Source organism: Cyprinus carpio, chromosome B25 (genome assembly GCF_018340385.1).
Source record: "Cyprinus carpio isolate SPL01 chromosome B25, ASM1834038v1, whole genome shotgun sequence".
Classification (NCBI taxonomy): Eukaryota; Metazoa; Chordata; class Actinopteri; order Cypriniformes; family Cyprinidae; genus Cyprinus; species Cyprinus carpio.
Window position 1 is genome coordinate 13,534,217 of NC_056621.1, and position 23,721 is coordinate 13,557,937.

Consider the following 23,721-nt stretch of genomic DNA (forward strand, 5'->3'; position numbering starts at 1 on the left):
TAGAACCTTCCGTTAAACACTGGGAGTCGCTGCATTGTGTCCGTACAGCGCCTCCTTACCTCGCATTACTTCAAACAGATTCACGCACACCCCACTGTCGTCTCTTTTATGTGCCCATGGGCAAATTCACCGTAGCTGTCAGGGTCAGGTGAAAGTTCAGTGCACCAGATCACTGACATGCAGCGGTGGTGCTGGCCGTGTTTACGTGTCGGCTCGCTCTCTCTGGGGCATCCATGCGTGTGCATGCCGTGTGCACCACTTCCCTTCCGATTAGCATAACCCTGACTTAATTAGCATGTAAACGTTGCCTTGAATTAGCGGTTTGTCAATTTCCCCCTCTTCATTATGTTATTTAGTTTGTATTTGTAAAAGGAGGGGCAGGCGGCGCAATTATTTGGACAAATTGTTTCTAGCAGCACAAGTGACAAATTCAGTCAATTAAAAGTAATCTACATACACAGTGGAAATGTTTTACTCTGCGACCGATTTATATCATTCCTGCAAAAGGAGAACAGTGTGTTAAAATCGTTTTTGACTTGTGTTCCCCCATAGATCCATCTGTAAGACCCTTTTATCAGTAGACACAAAAACAGAAATTTGTTCATATTAAATCACAGTATACTAGATATCAGTAATTACTATTACACTATACTATATGGACAAAAGTATAGGGACACCATCTTCTAATGAATAGGTTTGACTACTTTAGTAATTTAGTAAAAACACAATTCCCTAGAATATTATTATATGCCCAAACATTAAGATTTGTACTCATGGAAATTTCTAAAGTAGTCAAACCTGTTAATTAGAAGATGGTGTCCCTATACTTTTGTTCATATAGTGTGTGTGTGTGTGTGTGTGTGTGTGTGTGTGTGTGTGTGTGTGTGTGTGTATATAGCTGCGTGTCTCTGTAGTGGACGGTGGTTATAATATATATAAACAAAACAAAATAAAAAATAAAAAAATAACATAAGATTGATCACAATTAGCTTTTTTGACAGCCCTAATATTTTAGATTGTGAAAGCAAAATTAAACTATTTCCAGGTCCTCCTGGCTAGGGATTTCTTTCTGGAACATCATCTGTCCTGGATGCCTCCTCTAATGTTTTGGTCCCACATTTCCCCCACTTCACTTCATAACTCCTTGGTAGCTTGGTAAACGCACTTTCTAATGGGGCCTTCGATGACACACAAAGCCGTTTTTGCTGCTAGTGGGTTTTTTTTGTGAGTTCATGGCCACAGTGGTGTAAGTGTCAGGGTGAGGAGAGGTGAGGACTCTCTGCATTCTGTGCCCGGCAGCGCTCACTCCGAGTGGAGGAACAGAGGACGCGCAGCCCCCTCCTCATCCACCCCTCCCGGCGTGGCTGGCTCTGTCACTGCCTGCTAGGGTGAGATGACTTTACCTGCGGGCTGTGCTTTTTGAAAATCGCTCACTCTCTCATTCTCAAACACTCACTCACTTTCTCCCTCGTTCCCTCATGGAAAGAAATTGAATTAAGCACCCAGATACGGCAAAAGCTCTGAGTTATTTGCTGCATTGAAGCTGTGCGTGATGTTCGGAGCTTCATTTGCTCTATAGAGCTCTTCGGGGCAGTTTGGAATGAATGTAAAACACACAGCATACAAATATTTGAAAATGATAATTCAAGTAAGGGAATGTGATACACAGTAATGCTTATTTGGGAACTTGTTATTCACAGACCTACACAATGTATAAATTGTCTGTTTCGCATGAATGGCTTTGATATAGCGTTCATGCAGTTAATATTGATTGAATGTTCTTGCCATTCAGATGCAGCAGCAGGAACTCGCCCAGATGAGACAGCGGGATGCCAACCTCACAGCCCTTGCCGCCATCGGACCCCGCAAGAAACGCAAGCTTGACTCTCCTGGGGCCTCGGCAGGTGCAGAGGTAAGACCCTCAGGCCCTTATTTATATGGACCTCCATACTAAGGTTCATGTGAGCCAACACCAAGTAGATTAAAGCATGTCAGCTCCTGAAGTGTAAGATGTTTCCCTCTCAAAGTCTCAAGAAAGGGATTTTTCAAATCCAGCGAATATTCAAAATTGACAACAAAAGCAAATCTTAAGGATAGAAAATTGTCGTCATCATTTACAAGATTTTAAGCATTTGCTTCATAAGTTTAAAATAGTACAGCAGTGACTATCCAGTTTAGGTGCTTTTATATTTTTTTCTTCTTCATCATTCAGGGCTCCAGACTAACTTTTTTCACTAGGAGCACAGTGGCCCCCAACTGAAAATTTTAGGGGCACAACCAGAAAATTTAGGGGCGCACACCGTAAATCAACATGCTAACCAAATCTACTAATTTACACTGTATAACTAATAAATACTTTAATAATAGATGCAGAAATTACAATGTGCTGTTTCAAATTCAGTGTCACATTTTATTCTGCACTTTCTGCAAGTTTTAAGCCATTCTTCCTTTGAAGGTCGAGCTGGCTTTTGTATTTGGTGAAGGGTAGTTCCTCTTCGGCAACGAAGTAGGCCGTGTTAAAGTTTCAACATCATCTCTGCCTCATCTGCGCTCTGATTTACAGTCATTTGTCTTATAAAAGCAACTGGCAGTGGCGTTACTTTTTGATTTATAAACATGTCACAGTATACTCGATGCTTTACACTGAGATTGTGTTTAATCAGTGAATTGTGTTTAAACTGCGGCAAACTTTATGTTCCCCGCAGTTCTGGGGTCAGTGGCGCCCCCAGAAAATTTTTAATAGGGGTGGCCAGATGAGGCCACAGTAAATCTTGGGGTGGCACACCAAAATAAAAGAAAAAAAGAGTTTGCAATATTGACAAAAAATTATATTTCTGGGATTTTATCGATAACGATAAATAGACAATATTTTGCTGAGTGTGTTATTGTGCTGATATCTTATTTCTAATTGTGCTGACAGCTGACTCCTAATTTTTTTTTATTTTTAACCTTTACGCCGTTTTTTCTAAAAGTGTGCACCATCTTTTAGGTCAAATACTTGCATTTGGGCTGTTACCAAGCAAATGCAATCAGTATCAACAAAATTGATCTTTGCAATGCAGAGAAAATAGAAGCTGCATTTGAAGTGGCATTTAGATGTTTTTACACACTGTTTAATGCTGCTCTGTGGGACATGGAATACTTTAACCTGCAGTTACAAATTAATAAATAATGTTTAGTTATTTTAACATAAAACATTGAAAACTGATGTTTGAAATTATAAAAAAAATGAAAAGGTACCTTAAATGTGAAATTGCAACTGCCAGTAGGTGGCAGAGAGTCATTGTTAATAAGTGAGTCATTGCGATTGAACCGAATCATTTAAACGGTTGATTCATTCAGGAACGAAACACTATCATGTTGCTCAGAGACGCAAAACTGTGGCTGTTTTTGGAATGATTTTTGTTTTTAGAAATAGAGCAAAATCAGGGAATATGTTTTCTAAAACATAAGTCTCTTGATATTAACTTCTTGTTTATTGAACTGTTGTATAAAATCAATATCACATTTGTAATTATGCTGACTTTTGGAGAAAAACGTCACTCCTCGTGTTATAGTAACTAGTCTATATGCAATTATATATCCAATTATTTTTCTTTCCCCACTTCAACTATTGTGAATTTATATTCTTCATTTAAATTTATAGTACCCACTGCAAATCATCCTGGGGTGGCCACAGTTTATACGGTGGTGGCCGTGGCCACCCCTGGCCATCTCTTGGGGGCGACCCTGTCTGGAGTAGCTGCTGCAGTACTCGCAATTCATATAGTTCGATTGTTTATAGTACCTTAGCCAGCTGATTTTTTTCAGCCACTATCCTCGAAAATGGTGAGTGCGGGCTTTTTTCGCCACACCAACCTCTGACTCTGCATCATCATCCGACGGTGACACTGTAGACTCTGACACTGGTACACTACCCGCAGGTCGGAAGAACGAACGCTTGCTCATAGCTCAGACGCACGCACATATCAGGTTGTGATGATATTTGTCCTCTCGTTTCCTTCCCACCGATGTTTAGCGCGCGCTCGATTATCTCTAGGCCCCTCCCCCTCCACACATTTTAGCCACTTACAGTGGCCATTCCCTTCTCACACGCATTGGCCGCCTCACAGAGTGTGTGCTCGCGTCTCATTGATTATTTCATTGCTCATTTCATTGATCATTGACGTGCCCCTTCCACGTTTAATGTATAAAAAAAATACGGAGGGTGGGGGAGGCAAATTTACTGGTCACACATGTGCGACTGGATGTAAAATTCATTCGCACACTCTCAAATTTTGGTCGCAAAATGCGACCATTTGGTCGCAGTCTGGAGCCCTGTCATTCTTTAAGACAAAGACTTCAAAGCCATAAACCAAATAGCAAAATCTAAGATGGTTCACATTGTAAACATAAAATAGAAACAAGAAATGGAATAAAGACTGTACTTTTGTGTGAGAATGAATTACAAAGAATTTCAAATGTTGTCAAAAACTATGGTAAATCTTTTGGTATAATAAAATATAAATGGTGTCAGTTCCTTTTTTTTTTTTAAGAAATTAATACTTTTATTCTACAAGGATCCATTAATTTTTTGGAAAGTAAGGGTAACAGTTCACCAAAAAATGGAGTCACACTTCAATTTGGGGACCAAGTCTCACTATTAACTATTAGCTACGACGTTTGCTTCAAACATCCAATTTGTTGGTTATTAATAGTTCGTAAGGTTCTTATGTTCAGTTATCGGGTAGGATTAAGTGATCTAAAATATGGTTATGCAGAATTAATATGTGCTTTATTAGTACTAATAAACAGCCAATATGCTATTAATATGCATGCTAGTAAACAACTAGTTAATAGTAAAAATTGGTCCCTAAAGGGTTACCAAAAAAAGTAACATAACAGTGAAGACATTTATAATGTTACAAGATTTCTGTTTTAAATAAATGCTGTTCTTTTGAATTTTCTATTCATTAATTAATCCTAAAAATAATCTATCATCATTTCCACAAAATGATAACCAACGATATTGACAATAAAAACATTTTCTTGACAACTAAATCAGCATTTTATGTTATAGGTTATATTTAAAATTTTAATATTATTTCACCATATTACTGTTTTTACTGTTTTCATAAAAATGAATGCTGCCTTGGTGTGCACAAGAGACTTGTTCCAAAAAATTTCAAAATGTTATGACCCTATAATAAGTTTATAAAATATAAAAAGAAGGGATGCACCGATGTATCAGCCGCCGATATTTATCTGCCTTTTCTTTTGATAGCATTAAAAGAACCGATAACGATGGTTTATTAATTAACTGCATGGAGACAAGGAGTTGCATGTCTGTTGTATAATCCTACCTTTTTCTCTGGGCAAAATAATTAAATACTTGCCAAAACAAAATAAAATTTGTACAAAATATAGTTTGTCAAACAGTATTGTACGGCCTATGCAAACATGACATTGATGCATCCAACGAGTGAAATGCCCGCGCTCAAGGATATGTCACGAACCACCAAGCATTATGCCTACATTTAAGTGAAAATAAATGGCAAGTAATATGCAGCTTTTTGTTTGAAACCAGTGTAGAACACAGATTCACACAAGGTCACATCACGCACCTGCAGTGTTCCTGTGAACGGAGAAAACAGAATAAAACTATAGGCTAAATAAAAAGTAATACATAGGGCTATACACAAAATATATTTTGCTTAAATCATTAACAGAACAAAACGAAAGAAAAAAATTGTGCTGAGTTTCTTGTAATTGTAACGCGCTCCATAGATGGCAGAAAGCAGTTTTCTTTATTTTACAAAAGCTTTACAGTTTTGAAGGATGTTTTGCTTCTATCTGTATGACAAACCGGCATTGGTATGACCATAAATTATGGAGTAACATTTGAGAAAACAATGCAGTAATCGTGTCAATGCCTCACACGCACATACAGTGCCGCCCACTAATATTGGCATCCTTGGTAAATATGAGCAAAGGTGGCTGTGAAAATAAATCTGCATTGTTTATCCTTTTGATCTTTCATTCAAAACAATTACAAAATTCTAACCTTTCATTGAAGTAAAACAATGGAAAATGGGGGAAACTCACAATATTAAATAAATGTTTTTCTCTAGTTCACGTTGGGGTCCACAGTTACTGGGACCCAAATATTGCAACGTCCTATTCTCAAGATAACAGTTCTAAGTTTTCTCCTATAATGCCTGATGAGTTTGGAGAACACTTGACAAGAGTTCAGAGACCATTCCTTCATCCAGAATCTCTCCAGATCCTTCAGAATACCAGCTTCATGTTGGAGCTGTTGGTATTTGATAGAATCCATGATGCCATGTTTCTGAACAAAATGTTCAGGACCTCCAGCAGAAAAATAGGCCCATAACATTAAAGATCCAGCAATATATTTAACCGTGGACATGGGGTACTTTTATCCCTGTTTGCACCAAACCCATCTGGTGGCTTTGCTGCCAAAAAGCTCTTTTTTATGTTTCATCTGACCATAAAAGCTGGTGCCATTTGAAGTTCCAGTCTGACAACTGAATAAGCTGGAGTTTGTTTTTGGATGAGCCAGGAGTTTTTTCCTTGGAACCCATTTGAACAACATGTGGTGATGTAGGGGCTGTTTGATTTTTTTTTTTTTTTAGGCTTTCTGACCCCAAGACTCAACTAATCTCTGCAATTCTCCAGCTGTGATCCTTGAAAAGTCTTTGGCCACTCAAACTCTCCTCCTCACCGTGCATTAGGATGATATAGACACGTCCTCTTCCAGGCAGAGTTGTAACAACTTTAGTTCATTGAAACTTCTTAATTATTGCCCTAATGGTGGAAATTAGGTTTTTCAATGCTTTAGCTATTTTCTTACAGCCACTTTCTATTTTGTGTAGCTCAACAATCTTGTTCTGTACATCAGAACTATATTCTTTGGTTTTACACCTTGTGAAGGATGATTAAGGGAATTTTGCCTTTGTGTTCCTCATTTATAATTATATTGAACAGGAAGTCATGGCTGGACAATTTCATGTTCATAATCACCCTGGTGTGCTAAATTTTTTTTAAATATGAATAGGAATATATTTCAGAGATATTTTACTCATAAGAATTTCTGGGGCTGCCAATAATGGTTGCCAACATGCATTGGAGAAAAACATTTATTTCATAATGTGAGTTTCCCCCCCACTTTCAATTGTTTCACTTCAGAAAGTTTACAATTTTGTCAATTTTTTGAATGAAAGATAAAAAAGATAAATGATGCAGATTTATTTTCATAACCGCCTTTGCTCATATTTACCAAGGATGCCAATATTAGTGGGTGGCACTGGGCAACAAATTTTTGCTAACTTGACATCACAGCCTGTTCATTATCAAAGTAAAATACAGTTAAAGAAACATAAAAAGTTGCACTGCTCAATTTTAATAGTCCATAGTACAGTCTGTGCCATTCTGCGTGACCAGCGCATCACTGCTGATATAGCCTATACGTGAAGGATGATGTTTTACGTTGATAATGCAAGTGAAGAACAAAAGCCTATAGTTGACATAATAAATAATAGGTTAGCATCCAGATACTTCATGAATATGAAAACATTTGGATTTGTGCGGAATGAGAGAGGATTCAGTTTTGTTTTTAAATTAATTTGCTTTGGCTTGACGCTTATATTTAGCCTAAGTACAACTTTAGAAGATTTGTTGTGGAGAGAAAGGAACTAAAATAGCCCAATTATGTTTGTAATTTAGCTTTTATTTACCATTATTTTAGCCTATTTCTGAATGTAATAATAAAATGCAATGTACAGCCTACTAACTTAGGCTGTTTTCCCCCCTCACAAAACGCTTATAGGAGTAGCGTTTTTTTTTTTTCTTTCTTTTTATCCATGCTGAAACATTCTTAAATGTTTTTATTGCATTGACTTTTTTTTTTTTTTATACACTTAGTCTTTGGTAAATCTAGAAAAAATGATACTGTATTGCCTATGACTAAGAGAGATTATTCAAGACTGTCTTCGTGATTTTTTTTTCTTTTTGAGTAAATTAAAGCTGTACTTTATTATTATTATTATTATTATTATTATTATTATTATTATTATTGATAAAGAAAAAGTAAAAAAAAATAACATTATTAACAGGGATGTTTTCTACTCAAACTGGTTTCACAGAGGACTGCAGGAACAGAAATGTTCCAATACCGATTCTGCTCGGGGTGAATCAATCTTTTTTCTTTATTTTTCTCTCGTTTTTAAGCCCTGCTTTATGCAATTGACCTATCAGTATCGGGATCGGCCAATAGTTGTTTGTTAAAATCAGTATCAGCCATAAAAAAATCCTATCAGTACATCCCTAATAAAAAGGTTGACAGCAGTGTAAGAAGAAGAATTTGATTACATCATTTAAAGTGCTTCATGGGAATGGTCCTGATTTTTGTTGTCTAGTTGTCCCTGATTTGTTTGCTTGAAGTTCCTAATTGATGGATCTTTCTTGTCAGGATGTATGATTAGTCTTGTTTTTCATCTGGAAGTCAGCTAATAAATATGAAATAAATATTTTTTATATAAACACATGCACAAAAATGAATTTGGCATCGTGTTCCCGTCTATTACATTATTTCTTCTCAACTCATGGTAATAAGATGAAAATGTATGGCCATAACAAATGCCCCAACCAGTCACATGCTCACTACATTTTTTGCTTGAGCAAAGCTTATTTTTGCTAATTTAGTAAATCAAGCCATTGTCATTTAAGGTCTGTGTAAATACTGTCTTCACATGCTGCTGCCCATGGGATATTATCAATAAGAGACGTGTCAGATGATATTGCACATAAACGATCAGTACCATTATCAACAATGACAGTAGGGGCTGTGTTCTAATGACCCACCACATGGCTTAGATCTTCTCTTTACTAGCATTGCAGCAATCTGCTGCTGTGAAGGGCACTAAATGTCCCTTTATGGAGAGCATAAATAACCAAATAAAAGCATTATTTCTGCTCTGTGAATGCTCTGCCGACCTCTTTCATTATGGATTACCTTCATCCACCCACACAAAACATAAGCAAAACAGATCAGCAAACCTGATGCTTTCGCAGATGAATTTTTGGTATCACAGGTAGGAACATTTGCATCTCACACGTCCAGAATGTAGGCAAAGAGACGTCTTCCCTCTTCATTTTCAGCCCATCATTTCTGTCTTTCACATCCAACTCAACGTTGCCCTCGGCGGTGACCCCTCCCAACTCGTGCGCAGAAGCTCACACACACCCCCTCAATGTGCAGCAAAGTGAATATGACTTTTCTAAAGGGGTCGGTCCTCGCCCAGGGGTCTGTGGCTGGGCCTGCTCTGAAGGGTCCAGTCAGAGATTTCATCTCCACAGCAATGTGCCTGAAGGGCAGCATGGCCCGAAGGGGGAGGCAGCCATGTCATAATGGCTCCACTCATTCTTCACCCACCCCCACGTCCTGACAGCAAAATACCTCGTCCTTGCTCCCCGTTCACTTCTAAATAAAAGCTTCCTGCGGTGTCATTCTGCAGGGATCTTCATTGGGATAAAATGCACAAATTCTTGTTTACAGTGGTTGAGGAAAGGGTGGCATTTTCTGCTTGCTCTTTGTCTGGCCTCGACGCCCTCGAGGTGGTTTGTTGTTTGAAGGCTATTCCGTCTGTCTTTGGGTTGATGAAGCATTTAGGCCAGAGGGCAGCCCTGCAGGACCTGTTCAAGGGTAGATTAGTCACAAGAGCAGGTGATGAGGACGTTTCTGAAGGGCGAGTTGAAGGGCACACTGTAATAAAGGCAGCTGAGTTCCTGTGGGCCTGCATACCAGACTGAGCCTACAGGCAGATCACACATGAGGGTTCAGAGTTGAGCTGTCCTAACATGGGCAGCCCATATTAACATGTTCATCCTAGTCCTGAGGCCAGGGGGATGGAGAGGACGACGGATTGAGAAACAATCCATGTGGAAAAAGAGGAAGAGAAGATGTTTTTGTATTGTGTCTGGTGCACTTCTTGTATTATTACTGTTATAGTTCTTGAAGGTCACCATGATTCTTGGCGCCAATGAACAATGAGGGTTAGGGTTAGGGTTGGGTTGGTGGTTGTGGGGGGGGGGGGGGGGGTGCTCGAGCCCCTGCCCCTTTAATTGCACACTCTATGTGCCCCCGGACCATGATTTCTACTGAGGGGGACACAACCCCCCCTCCCCCCCCCCATCCCCGGCCAATCAGAACTCATCCTGCTTTGAAAAGAGCATTTAAAGTGGCAGATGGCAAAACTTAAAGGGATATTTTGCCCAAAAATTTAAATTACCCCATGAATTACTCACCCTCAAGCCATCCTAGGTGTATATGACTTTCTTATTAAGTTATATTAAAAAAATGTCCTGGCTCTTCCAAGCTTTATTATGGCAGTGAATGGGGGATCAAGATTTTTAAGCCCAAAAAAAGTGTATCCATCCATCATAAAAAGTACTCCACATGGCTCCGGGTGCTCCTGAAGCGAAGCAATACGTTTGTGTAAAAAACATCCATAATTGTCATGCTGTCATCTTAAGACTAATAAAATGTAGAGTATATCGAAAACATTTCACTTCTTCACATGGTTTTCCTACACCTAGGATGTCTTGAGGGGTAGTAAATCAAGGGGTAATTATAATTTTGGGGTGAACTATCCCTTTAACCATGTGCTTATAATAAACAATGTTAGTGTGTGTTGGTATGGATGCTTCCTAAAATAGGAAGAATTATAGTGATTCTTGACGCCAACCAAACCACGAGGACCTTCTCAGTCTGCATACATTCCATAAGTATAACATGTTGGCCTTAACTTTAAGCTCAAGTCGAGAAAAGTGAGTATTGTGAGAAGGAAAAATGGAGACTGAAAGCAAGAAGAAATGTATCTCTCGTACAAAAAAAAGGACTGATATACGGTTGCCCTTCCCTGCAGCAGAATTAACAGGCATCACATGGAAAACAATCTCAGCCCCGGCTATGAAAGAGAGGAGAGGGCCATTAAAAGCAGCCTGAAGGGATGGACTGGACCCAATATCACTAAAGCAAGCTCTCATTCACTGAAGTGAGGGCTCGCTCACAGGCAAAGAACCGTGCAGAGTTCTATAGCCACAATTAAAATCTCCCCCTCTGCCAGATCGGCCAGAGGGCAGAGACTGAATGGGGGGAGGGAGGGGGAAGTGGGGGCAGATATGGAATACCAAAGGCAGATTGAAATGTGTAGCCAGTAATGAGCACTACCAAAGCTCAGTTTTTGCAGCAGTGGCATGGCGTTTAAACATTACCAGTCATTGAAATTAGAGTGTGCTCTTGTTAAGTATGTATCGTTAAAGGGGCTGTTCACCCAAAAATGAACATCCTGTCATCATTTGCTTACCTTCATGTTGTTCTAAACCTGTATGACTTTCTTTTCTGAACCTCAAAGACAAATTGCAGATAGGGACACACAGTAGATCAAGTACTTTATTTACTTATTAATGGTATCAATTGATATTGTTGGAAATTTTTCTTATTTCAGCTTATTTTCCTAATTTTTACATTTAGGTTACCTTTGCTGTCATCTAATACGCACGTGCATGGTGTGAAATTAAGTTTCACCTGGTCTATTTTTATTTATCTTGTTTTTTTTTTTTTTTTTTTTATCATAATATAACTTTTGGTGAAACTAGGGAATAAAATTCTCTTTGGTGGCTAATGCCGGACTTTTCGTCTGCTTAAACTCTGCCCTTTCTTATGATCAACTTCTTCTAACTCTCATTCAGATCAGCCTCCTCCAGTTCAACAACTGTTCGGTAGAACCGTGTCCCTAATCTTTTGCTCAGATGTATGTTGCAAAATTTGTGCAAATAAAAAAAAAAAAAAAATCCTGAATTCACTTGTAGTATTCAAAACAATTTTTTTTTCTCTCTAAAATAGTACTAGAATTGTAATATCAGTGCATCCCTATTTGTACAATGTCCAGAGCTCTTTTTCATAACGGAATGGCACTGTTCAACTTATTTTAATTAGTCTTAAGCCATACTATAGCTTTTTTTTTTTTTATCAGGGAAAAGACTGAAATTGTTGTGCTGAAAGTCTTTGTTCTCAAATCTTTTTTGCACCCTTGTTCTATTCGGTTAAGTAATTTGTCAGAATGTAATTTTATTAACATAAATCTAATAAATATCTTATTGCTTTAGATGTCTGTTCTGCAGGTTCCTAGTAGGCTCCCATTTTTCAGTCTCTACATGCCTTCACCTTGGCGTACACATCATGCTTTATCTTTGTGGTTTGCTACCGTTAAAGTGTAAAGTTATATCATTAATATAAAATTCACACAGATTCTCTTGTTTCCTGTGGCAGATTTTGCCGGTTGATTGGAGCTCCAGTGTTTTTTCATGTGCGGTGATGTGATGAGTCTTGTGTGTGCTATCTGTGGGTTATCTGCATGTGTTTTGACATGATAAGAAGGAGCATGAAGAGTCTGTTATCAGTTTGTAGGGTTGCGTGGAATAACGTAATGCCAAAAATTGCCTCTTTCTGACCTCAGGCTAGCATTGCAAGTAGAGGAAGGTCTTTGTTAGTGGTTAGGGCTTTGTAAGAGTGATGATGTGTTCTGTTTTCCTTAATTTTATATTGATCAACTCCTGCTTTGACAGGCATTTTTTCATCCAATATATTAAGGGAGGTTAAATTGGGTTTATTTGTTCAACCCAGATAAATCCTAGTGTCAGACTGAAAAGTATTTTAAATTGGAGGGCTATTTACAGTCTTGTTTTCAGGTAAAACTCGACTGAAGATATGTCAGAAATATTATCCTTTATTGGAGCCAGATATTGGAATGTTATTCTTATTGTATTATGGATTTTATAGTGATTTTAAAACCATTAAATATTTCTTTGTAGATCTGAATATTATGTTTCGTTGTGATAAATAAATGTAATGCTAACTTTTGTTGTAAACATCATCAATCCGTTTTGACCTACAACACATAATAGAAAGCTTTGAAGTCAATGAAAACGCGATGGACTTACTGTAGATTGTACAGGGAGTTGACAAAATGGAAAATCCCTTGCAGTATGTAGCTATGATCACATGAAGAGCAGAGCCTCCAGAACATTTTCAGTTCTTCTTGGAATACTGTTAGAAAACTCTTGTAGTGTGAGGAGTGGAATATTGCATCATTCTCCATGAGGAAAAGTGCCTTGAAGGATGAAGGAGATGGAATTTGCTATTCCTACTGTGTGTTTGAGAACTTTACATGATGGTTCAGTGATGCTCAGATTGCCAACTTGGGCAGACTATAAATGCATTTGACCTTATCTTGGCTTCAAACGTAACATCTTACTGTATACCTGTCTGGATGTAGAAGAAAAGAAACACGGCTCGCCAGAACATTTTTTTTTCCTCCATTGCTCTGGGGTTTCTGTGTTGTTCTTGCTCCAGTTTAAGTATCTTTTGTTGCACTTTTGCACTTACCGAATGGCAGCCCTACCATATGTTTCAGTTTTCATGACCTGTTCATGTTCAGCTTGCCTGAGACATGCCGTTTTTTGTTGTTGTTGTCTTGTTTGCATAGATGCTCCTAACATAGCACCCTTTCGTCTTTATGTACCTGTTAACAGCTAATGAAGATTCTGTGGGGTGTTTGGTGAGACAAATAAGGTGCTCTACATTTAGTTCCAATAATAACATCACAATAGCCCTCAAAGAGGAACGTTTCCAGCCATCGACTCTTTTAGAATGCAAGTGCATGCTTTTCGCTAGCTTATAATGATGCCCCTCTATTTTGCCCACATCAATGAAAAAGCATTCGTCTCCGTCAACAAAGTCAAGCCTGTGGCGCTTTTAAGATGCCCATCTCAGAAATTAATTACCTCCCTTGTTAATCTTCACTAATTAAAATGGTAAGTTTATAGGTTCATGATGGCCGTGGAAGGACAACACTCACCAAGTTCCCTCCAACTGCAGGAGATTTAAGAAAGTTGGCTTGAGTGACGCCAAACAGAACAAGAAGGTTCTTTTGAATACATTGGCCTGATATAGCTGTTTCTACCTCAATAACTTCACTTTTTTTCTCACATATGGTGACATCCTTTGTTTCTTCTGTTTGTTTTGTGAAGAAAGGAAACAGTTGGTCCAAGATTAGCTGCAGAGGTTGCCTACATGTAGACTAATCCATTAGTGTGGATAGGTTATTGGCTTCCTTTCTGCTGCTCAAATGGAAACCCATTAACAGAGGTAATGTGTGCCTCTGGCGAAGCCTGTGGGTACGGAGGCAGTGGAGGGTGTATCTCTCATGGAGCAAACACACACTGGTGTTTAGAAGACTAACAGTCTCCTGGACCGATGAGCCAAATATTTCTTTCTCTGTTTTTTTTTGTTTTTTTTTTTGTCAATTTTTTTCTGCTTGTTCTTCTTTAACTCTTTTCTTTGTCTTTCACTCCATATATCTCTTACTTTCAACTGTTTTCTCTTTCTCTCTCTCTCGCTATTTTGCTTTCTCCTGACGCTCTCTGGCTGACACTGGCTTGGGTACAGAGTCACATTGATCTGTGAAAAATCCTTCAGGCAATCATGAAATATTAAATTCAAGTCGTACTCTACCACTTCTCTCCTTTCTCTCTCTCTCTCTCTCTCTCTCTCTCTCTCGTTCTCGTTCTCTTTCTATCGCTTTACTTCCCATTTCTCCGTGTCCTTCCTTGCATTTAGTTTATTCGCACTCCATTTCATCAGTTGGAACAAGTTAAAACCTCACATAAGTCACACAGGCTGATCTCTATCTGTGTTTTAAGCATTAGCATCTAAACCTAAAATGTAAATCTTACTGGAGTTCATCAACCAGAACACAGTCGCAAATCACTCAGTAGCGTTCGTAAATTGTGGAATTTCCAGAGTTGTTTTTGTTAGGGTTGTACACTATGTAGCACAATTGTAAGTGCTGATTATTATTCTTTGTACATTATGGTTGTAAATTACTTCATATGCTATTTATATTTGTATTAAATTGCATTTAAGGAAAAAGAGTGCAGATCTGTTGATAGCTTAAAGAGTAAAAACAGCTGTGGATCTTAATGGTTATATACATTGTAGTCTAGGATTTCCTGGGTTTTTTTTTTTTTTTTTTTTTTTTTCTTTTTTCTTTTTCCCCCACTCCCAGAGATCTCTGGTTGGTTGTGTAAATAATCTGCTTCATATTACCGCAATGACCCTATGTGTATGTAGAAGCCAGAGGCGTATTGGCACCATCTCTGCTTACCCTCCTGATTCCCTCAAGCTGTTCAGCTACCATTACAGCTCATACTATTGCCATTTATACATTGTGTTTATTATAACATAGTAGGCATGGATTTTGCTTTTCGTAACGTAATGGCAAGATTGTGTATATTAAATCCATTCCGATGATAAACAAAATGTCATATCAACTTATTTTGAAGGTTATGCAAGACATAAAAACTGCATTAGTGCAGACATTCACCACCCTGTCTACTTTAAATAGAACATTTTTTGTACTCTAAACTAAGAGAGTATTTTAAAGACTATTGTGGTGCAATCTTTGTTGAGCTACTTCATGTGTTTGTATAGCATCGCCCTCGAGCTTAATGTGTACCTTGTAGTCATGTAAGCTGTTGACAAGTGCTTTTTTTTTTTTTTTTTTTTTTTGTACAGGCAACACAATGTGGGAGAGCTGTTTGAATTGCAGGCAGATGTAGGCAGAATGTTGGTTCTCCCGCAAGTGCTGCCTGAAGCATCCCGGTTCTTTGTGTTGAGAGAGTGAAAGAGGGCAAGAAAGGGATATGCTGTTTCTAAAATGTGTGCAGAATAGTTGTGAATCTGCAGCGTGGATATTTACCACACAAATTTGAAAGACATACGTTGCAGGGTGTCAAATTAGACACTTAAATTAAGCTTAAAACTGAAAAAAAAAAAAACCGCTGGAGAGGTCTGGAGGAGATGTCAGCTCCTACAGCACAGATGAATCACAGTATGTAGCATCTTCTGACATCCTCTGACCCAAGACCCTACACATGCCACACTTTTGCATTGCTTTCAAGATTTTCCCAGTGGTTTCTGAGGCTGATTTAGTCTGAATTGGCATTCGTCATATATTCTATGGTTATTAGCAATGATTATGGCAAGTTTGAGAACTTGCATTGATAAATGCCAATGATAGATGCTTGGTCCATTGACTAAAACATGCTGTATTTTGGGTACTGGAGACTTGAAGTAGATTTTTTTTTTTAAACTGAAAATGTGGTAAGCTACCACCAAGTACACCAAGAAATTAAAACTAGCAAACAAATAAACACCTAGAATGCCTTACACATTTTATATGGTTGTTAGTAGTATTCTGGGTAATTTTAGCATTTAGTTATGTAATTTCTAAGGTATTTCTATGGTTATTTGGATCCAGAACAACCTAGAAACTGCATGGCAACATGGTAAAACCATTCAAAATACCCAAGAAAGTTCCAGAATTTCAGTTGTCTTCACAGCATCTAGTTTTATCTGCTTTTTAGATTCATCATTGTTTGAAGATATCAGTTTGATTCTTTTACTGAAGGTTGAAGAAAACAACCCATCTGAATGTATTTGTTAGCGTTTTGGGTTCAGGGTTGATTAAGGGTTTGTGGTAGTATCTTCACCAGTTGGGCTAGCATGTATACATTATGCTACATTTTGTTGTGTCTGTAGTTAATTATGTGGTGAGGTAATGATGGAACACCACAAAGCCTTGTGTTTTGGTTGGGGCCGCAGGCCTGGATTTTATCCCAGCTCTGCCCCTCAGCTCTTCAACTCTACTGGAGGTAAAGGAACTGCAGCTTTGCCACCATTTCTCTAATTAGAAAATCCCCTTCCCCAAAGCAAGACTTTTTAATTATGTGTAGTGTCAACTAGTTTACGGAGTTAATCCATGGTTAATACATACCAAACCACAAACTGGGATTGTGTCTTAAATGGGCTGGAAAAATGACCAGAGCCTTATACTCTTGTGCTGTCCTTTTAGACAGTACCTTTCGTAGCACCATCTTATACGTTTTGCAGCAATAAGCATATTAGAACTATTTTGGCTTCCCCAAAGAAACTTTCAGTGAACAGTTCTTAAAAGAACTGTTTTTTTTCTTTGTGTAAAGGGGACTTTAATTATCTAAAGAACCTTTATTCACTCTAAAGAACCATTGAAAAGTTCCATGGATGTTAAAGGTTCTTCATGGAACCATTGATGCCAATAAAGAATTTTATTTTTAACAGTATATGCGACCCTAACTCATGAAGACGTTGTGGTTGAAGTGGCCTGTTTCGAAACCCAGCCATGTCTTTCATAGTTTTATAATTGCACAAGGTTAGATGGTCCTGCATCAAAGTAAAAGGCCGCCATCAAAAAGCTGGCTAGTATAGGGTTAACTCGAAGTAGAGCAGGGTTGCGTAGCCCCGGGCAGCAGTTCTGCAGAGACTGGGCTGTGTTCGTGCAGAGGCAAGGCGAGTCATTTCCCCAAACGCTGGAGACACACAGCACCCTCAGGCACTCTCTAACCTTTAGAGGCCAGAAGTGCTCACAGTCGTTTGGAGGAATAAGGTGGAGTAATAAGGTTTTTTTCCCTCTCCATTTTGTCTGGAGAGGGTTTTCTTTGTGGAGGTCTGGTCACTTTGAGTTGAAGGGCTTCTCAATTCTAGGGTAGCTTTGGAGCAACGCTGCTTGTGCTTTTTTTGAAGATTTTAAGACCTTTACGTCTGGTTGAAGGTTTCATGCCGTTCTGCTCAATTCATGGCTTTCAGAAACCTACAAGTGTAAGCTGCCTCATCTCTTCAGGGTTTGGAGTCAGTTCCTCTGGAGGTGTTTGCTGTCCTACACACAGTGAACACACACAAACACAACTCAAGGGTTTACAACACACTTTAACCCTAATGACACTCGAAAAGATAGCTTGTGCACCCTACACATTCCACTCCAAAGCTAATGTGGTTTAAAAAAATACATTTCTCTCAGTGCCTGGGGCACGTTAATGCTCACATCTGTAATATATTCATCCATATCTTTACACATTTATGCAGGCTTAACAAGCTCCATCTCTAACGCACCACTAGGATAGTGGCAAAATGCCCTGAGCGTGTTCACCCACACATGCTAACTGTGAAACGCTGTCTTCCTGTACTGCAATGTCGAGTTGAGCAAGTACAACCGTCTCTTATTAAAGGCTAGAGTTTAGGTGGTTATATATTGGATTTTAATTTTAAAAAATGAATTATTTTCCTGATAATGTCTGTTTTGCTAATTGTTTTTTTATTATGGGTCAGTAATAAGTGTCCATGATATAAAAATACATAAATAAAAACTTCATAAACTTGTAGTTTTCAAAGCAGGTTGCAAGTTTTTAGAAATGTGCTCTGTATTCATTATAGTTTCAGTTTAATGATTCATAATGTCATGTGGTGTAACCGTCGTGTAAAAAGTACATGTGGATTTACACAATTATCTTATTAATTTTTTCATTTAAGTGTTTTAAAGATAAAAAGTATGTATTGTAAATGTCATGAATTATCAATTTATAAATATAATTTTTTGGGTTTTTGGGGAGTCACATCACAACATTTTACAATCTGATTTATACTTGTCATAAAATTATCAAATATTAGCTTTTATTTTTAAACTTTCAGTTTATTTTAGTTAAAAGATTTTTTTTACATTTTCTTTAGTGTGTTTTTAATTCTTAGTTTTTGTTTATGTATTTGGTTTTATTTCAGTTTTAGTCAGTTTGGTACTTAAAAACAAAAATGAGAAATGTTTCCATGGCAACTAACATTAATTTAATTTTTTTTTTTTTGTAGTTTTACGACCAAAAATATCAAATGAATTTTAATTAAGAATAAAAAAAAAATGTAGATGAGATGTATTCGAGTCATTGCGTATATTAATTACATTTTGAAGAAATTGTAATATCCAAAATATGTGTATCTTGTCATTGACCCATTTATTTGAAATAGCTAAATATAGCGGGTCTGTTTTTAAGAAGTGTTTGTTGATTTGGTTTGTTGACTATTGCGTGGCATTGCATCGGATGTGAAATCACTAGCTTATGTTGTTGTCTCCGCACACACATACGGCATCCATTTCTCAGCATTGATTTCAGGTTTATTTAAGTGTGTGCAATATGTAACCAGAGACTTACTATCACTTGATCGCTTGTACTAAACTTCCTGGAACAGTCTCTTCTGGGTGTGGCTATGAGTGAAAATTTTGGCATTAATCTCTAATTTCAGTTTTGCATGTCATTCTTCCCTAAAAGTGCTCCTGACAATTTTCAAATAATGACCTAACATTAACAATGTACAAGACCGCGCACGGACCTGCCCGCGTAAACATGTCGTGAGCTCTGCCAGCCCTGGGTGTGTGTGAGAGTGGGAATCATTCAGGGTGTGTAAGAGCATGTATGAGGGTGATATAGATCCCACAATGCTGCAGGTTGTTTCTGTAGGGTGTGGTGTGTGTTTTGTGCCCGGAGGCCGTCTTACACCTTCTCACATGTACTTAGTATTCAGTGAAGGCTGGAGACCCTAACCTCATTCCTGCCGACTGATGTCACGTTATAGACCCCCTGTACTACTGATGAATACAATACACATGCCATCTTCCTCCCTCCTCCTAGAAATTAGATGGAAGGGCTTTTTTTCCTCGAGGTGGACTGTGTAAATAATCTTAATGTGGCGACGGCTGGTCTCAAGCCTTCCGTTTCGATGTCTTGACTAAGCGTAGATTTTATTTGAATGGTCTTTATTGTTTTTCATAAGGCTTTCGGTTTGATCTCACTCTTTCGCACTCATTTGTTGTGTGGAGTCTGAAGATGAAGTGCTTTGAGATACTGTAGTTGAGATCAAAAGTCTGCTGCCCGGGGCGTGAGGTGTGGCTCTCTAGCCTCCAGCTGAGAACAGATGATCACATGTTGTGCAGGTGTGCTGACAAACACACAAAAGCACAAAAACCAGAGGATCTTTGATGACTGCTAGGGCTTTATTGCAAAAATGCTCGCATTATGGAATCAAAGCAAGGCTGGGCTGGTTTTTCTCAGATTTAAGTAGCACAAAGACTTGCTTTAATTTTGGGTGATTTGAATTTTTGACTTTTAAATAAAGCTAAAAACATGTGAGCCAATCTAATTTTTGTCTGAAAATTAGCCTTTTACTATTGTAAATTTACACAAAAAAAACTGACCTAATTCTAAGTTAGAAAATAATAATGATGATAATCGTTACAATTTTAAATTTAACACAAAACACCTAATTGAATCTTTGAGAATTAAAGTTACATATATTTTTTTCAGAATTGTGAGAGATAAACTGGTAATTCTGACTTTTTTTTCTCAGAATTGCATTACATAAACTCGCAAAAGTCCAGTTCTGAGGGGAAAAAGATAAATGATTAACTCGATAAAAATTCTGATTTGCGAGATGGGCTTCCATAATTTTCTACTGTTTTAAATTGAATAAAAAAACAGTCTGGCGTAATACGTTCTTTGAAAATAAGTTTTTTTCTTTCTTTCTTTCTTTCTTTTTCTTTCTTTCTTTCTTTCTTTCTTTAAACACAAGCACAAAATAATGTGAATTAATCCAATGTTTGAGATATATGTATATATATGTATATATATATATGTGTGTGTGTATGTATATGTGTATATATATATATATATATACATATATATGTATATGTATGTATGTATATGTATGTATATATATGTGACCCTGGACCACAAAACCAGTCTTAAGTGTCAATTTTTCAAAAATTAGATTTATACATCATCTAAAGAAATAAGCTTTCCATTGATGTATGGTTTGTTAGGATAGGACAATATTTGCTCGAGATACAACTGTTTGAAAATCTGTAATCTGAGGGTGCAAAAAAATCTAAATACTGAGAAAATCGCCTTTAAAGTTGTCCAAATGAAGTTCTTAGCAATGCATATTACTAATCAAAAATTAAGTTTTGATATATTTACAGTAGGAAATTTACTTAATATCTTCATGGAACATGATCTTTACTTAAAATCCTAATGATTTTTGCCATAAAAAAATCTATAATTTTGACCCATACAATGTATATTTTAGGCTATTGCTATAAATATACCCCAGTGACTTAAGACTGCTTTTGTGCTCCAGGGTCACATATATAAAAAATGAGACAATGACCTAATCAGTTCATTCCTTATTCCCTTTCAGTTTCCTGTGGGCTCCTCCGGATCAGCGACCAGTTCTACCTCATCCTCCACATCCTCAGTCCGGCAGACCCGTCAGCGCATTACCCGGGTCAACCTCAGGGACTTGATCTTCTGCTTGGAGCAGGAGCGAACCACAGCCAGGTCCATGCTACTCTACAAGGCCCTTCTGAAGTAGCAGTGATCCAGCGAGATGGATGAGATCATCCACGCTAATGGTACTCCACCTGCTTGACTCTCAGTAATATGTTCAAGTCTTCCTCTCCTTCTCCGCATTCATCTCCGGTCTGTGCCTTCAGACTCACCTGGGGCATGTACTCTTTGTGTCATAACGAGCAACGTTGCTGTAAATCTTCCAAACGTAGGCATTCTGGAGATGAGAAGGTTCTGGAAAATCCGGCGGCGGCTGTGGACACCATGTATTTTTTCCCCCCTTTTGGGTCACCCTTTTATGGTTTTATTTCCCCTTTGTTTTGGATTAATGAGCCATGGTTTTAAGCAGTGCTGACCTTTTTATTCATTAACTTGGACTCGGACCGGTTTTACGTTTCAGGATAGAGATTGAGATTTGTTTTATATTAATAGCGGCTGGACTTGTTTTTAACCTAAAGCCTCATTTGCAATAGAGACACTGGAAACGTGAATGCAAAGTTCCTGGTTTTAGAGGTCTAACGAGTCTGGAGTATTTTTAGTAACTTATAAGTAGCGCATCTTTAAGTCTCTGAAGATCCGCGTGGATGTTTTTGGGGTTTTTTGTTACTGATTTATGCAAAATGAAGAAACTCTGTGTTGTAAAACACTGTCTTTCATCCTATTGGATGGTCTTTTGAAATTAAGTGACAGTTTTGTCTCGCACACTCAGTGTGGGGTTATAGATGAGTACGGTTTCACTAGTGTCTGCATTAAGTATACTGTGAAATGGTGCCTTACGTGGCCCTCCTGGGGCACCATTGTTTTTAATCAGATCCACGGCATGGAATTATCTAATATGCTAATACTAATATGCATCGCTTCACCAACGATTCTAGAGCAGGATCTCTTGTAACTTATTTGTGGAGAAATGGCAGGTTGTTCATATTTTTCATTTGACCATTTTTTTAAATCCGTTCAAAATGAGGTGGATTTGACTGACCGCAGTAATGATTTTAAAATACTAATGTCACATTTTGGATCATGTACTTTTGTGTTTAAAATCAAGTTCATTATAAATTTGGTATCTGTCATTGGGCATTATTTTATGTCTCAAGTACTGAATATTTGTATATTGCCCTTTATGCCATGGAGTAGGAGAAGAAATGACGTGTTCAACATTGACATTTTGGAGCTGTACAGATGTATGTTGGGAGACAGTCAGCGTTCATGTCGTGTGCAATGATTCCTTTGAGATCTGAGGCAAAATCTTTTTCCATCTCTCAGATTGCTTTTAACTGGTATTGTTTGTGCTGGCGTTTAGACAAACAGTATTGTTGATCAAGGGATTGTCTTTTGTCTAAAAAACATATCTATTAGAATTTCTATTTTTGCTAAATGTAACAATTTTTGAATGTTTGGTTGGTTTGGAAAAAAGTGCTCATCTCTATTAAATTTGTACTTTTGTAAAAGAATAAAGTTCCTAATTATAATTCTGCCAAGACTTTCTTTAATGTTGTTTTACATTTAATGTGTCAAACATGTCAGCAGTATAACCAGAAAGTAAAGGATAAAATAAATGTGGCCTGATTTCTGGGACATTTTTTTTTCTGAAAACTCGATCAGGCGAGGCTCTATTCTGGTATTTACTGCCCACATTTCATGATTGTCAATTTCTGATTAAAAACGTCAAGTCCTTCCCTACATTTTTTTGTATTTGAATATTTTGTTCAGACAATTAATGCTGTTATTGATCTTATTGGGAACTGTTCATCCATGTGTCCTTAAAAAATTTGGCATTTTTAATCAAAATGTCAGTCTTGTTTAAACGGTTCACCCCAAAATGAAAATTCTGTCATTAATTACTCATCCTCATGTCGTTCCAAACCTGCAAGACCGTCGTTTATCTTCGGAACACAAAATAAGATATTTTTGATGAAATCCGAGAGCTTTCTGACTCATCAAAAATATCTTAATTTGTGTTCCGAAAATGAACAGAAACTCTTATGGTTTGGAACGACATGAGGCTGAGTAATTAATGACAGAATTTACATTTTTGGGTGAACAAAATTTTAATCAACAGACTTCTCTCTGCTGATATGTGCCATACTTCTCCAATCATTTAGTCTGCTGAAACTCCACCCCTTTCTTACAATAGACTGCAAGTTCACATTCTAAAAGATCTTCTGTTTCATAGCGAGGGTTTTGACTACCCCTTACTATGTTCAATTTCATTTGTATCTCAAGTTTTTCCAACACATTCACATGCATGCTGCCAGTGGTTTAAAATAGGGAAAGAACTCCAACAATTTATTAAAAGTTTTTTTTTTTTTCAACACCGATTACAAAAAAAAAAAGTTACACTTCAAATAAACACATGCCTGACATACCACTAGGATTCATATCAATAATAATCCA

At 37.6% G+C, this 23,721-nt stretch overlaps 1 protein-coding gene across 2 annotated transcripts in view; it reads left to right on the forward strand.

Moving 5' to 3' along the window:
* Positions 1-22,796, forward strand: part of LOC109052256 (transcription initiation factor TFIID subunit 4-like) — a 39,345-nt gene extending 16,549 nt beyond the window's left edge. For both annotated transcript variants that reach the window (XM_042752556.1, XM_042752555.1), the window contains exons 13-14: positions 1,793-1,912; positions 21,179-22,796. In XM_042752556.1, coding sequence (XP_042608490.1) covers positions 1,793-1,912; positions 21,179-21,352 — 294 coding nt within the window. In that variant the 3' untranslated portion in view covers positions 21,353-22,796. The remainder of the gene's footprint in view (positions 1-1,792; positions 1,913-21,178) is intronic.
* Positions 22,797-23,721: the final 925 nt, after the last annotated feature.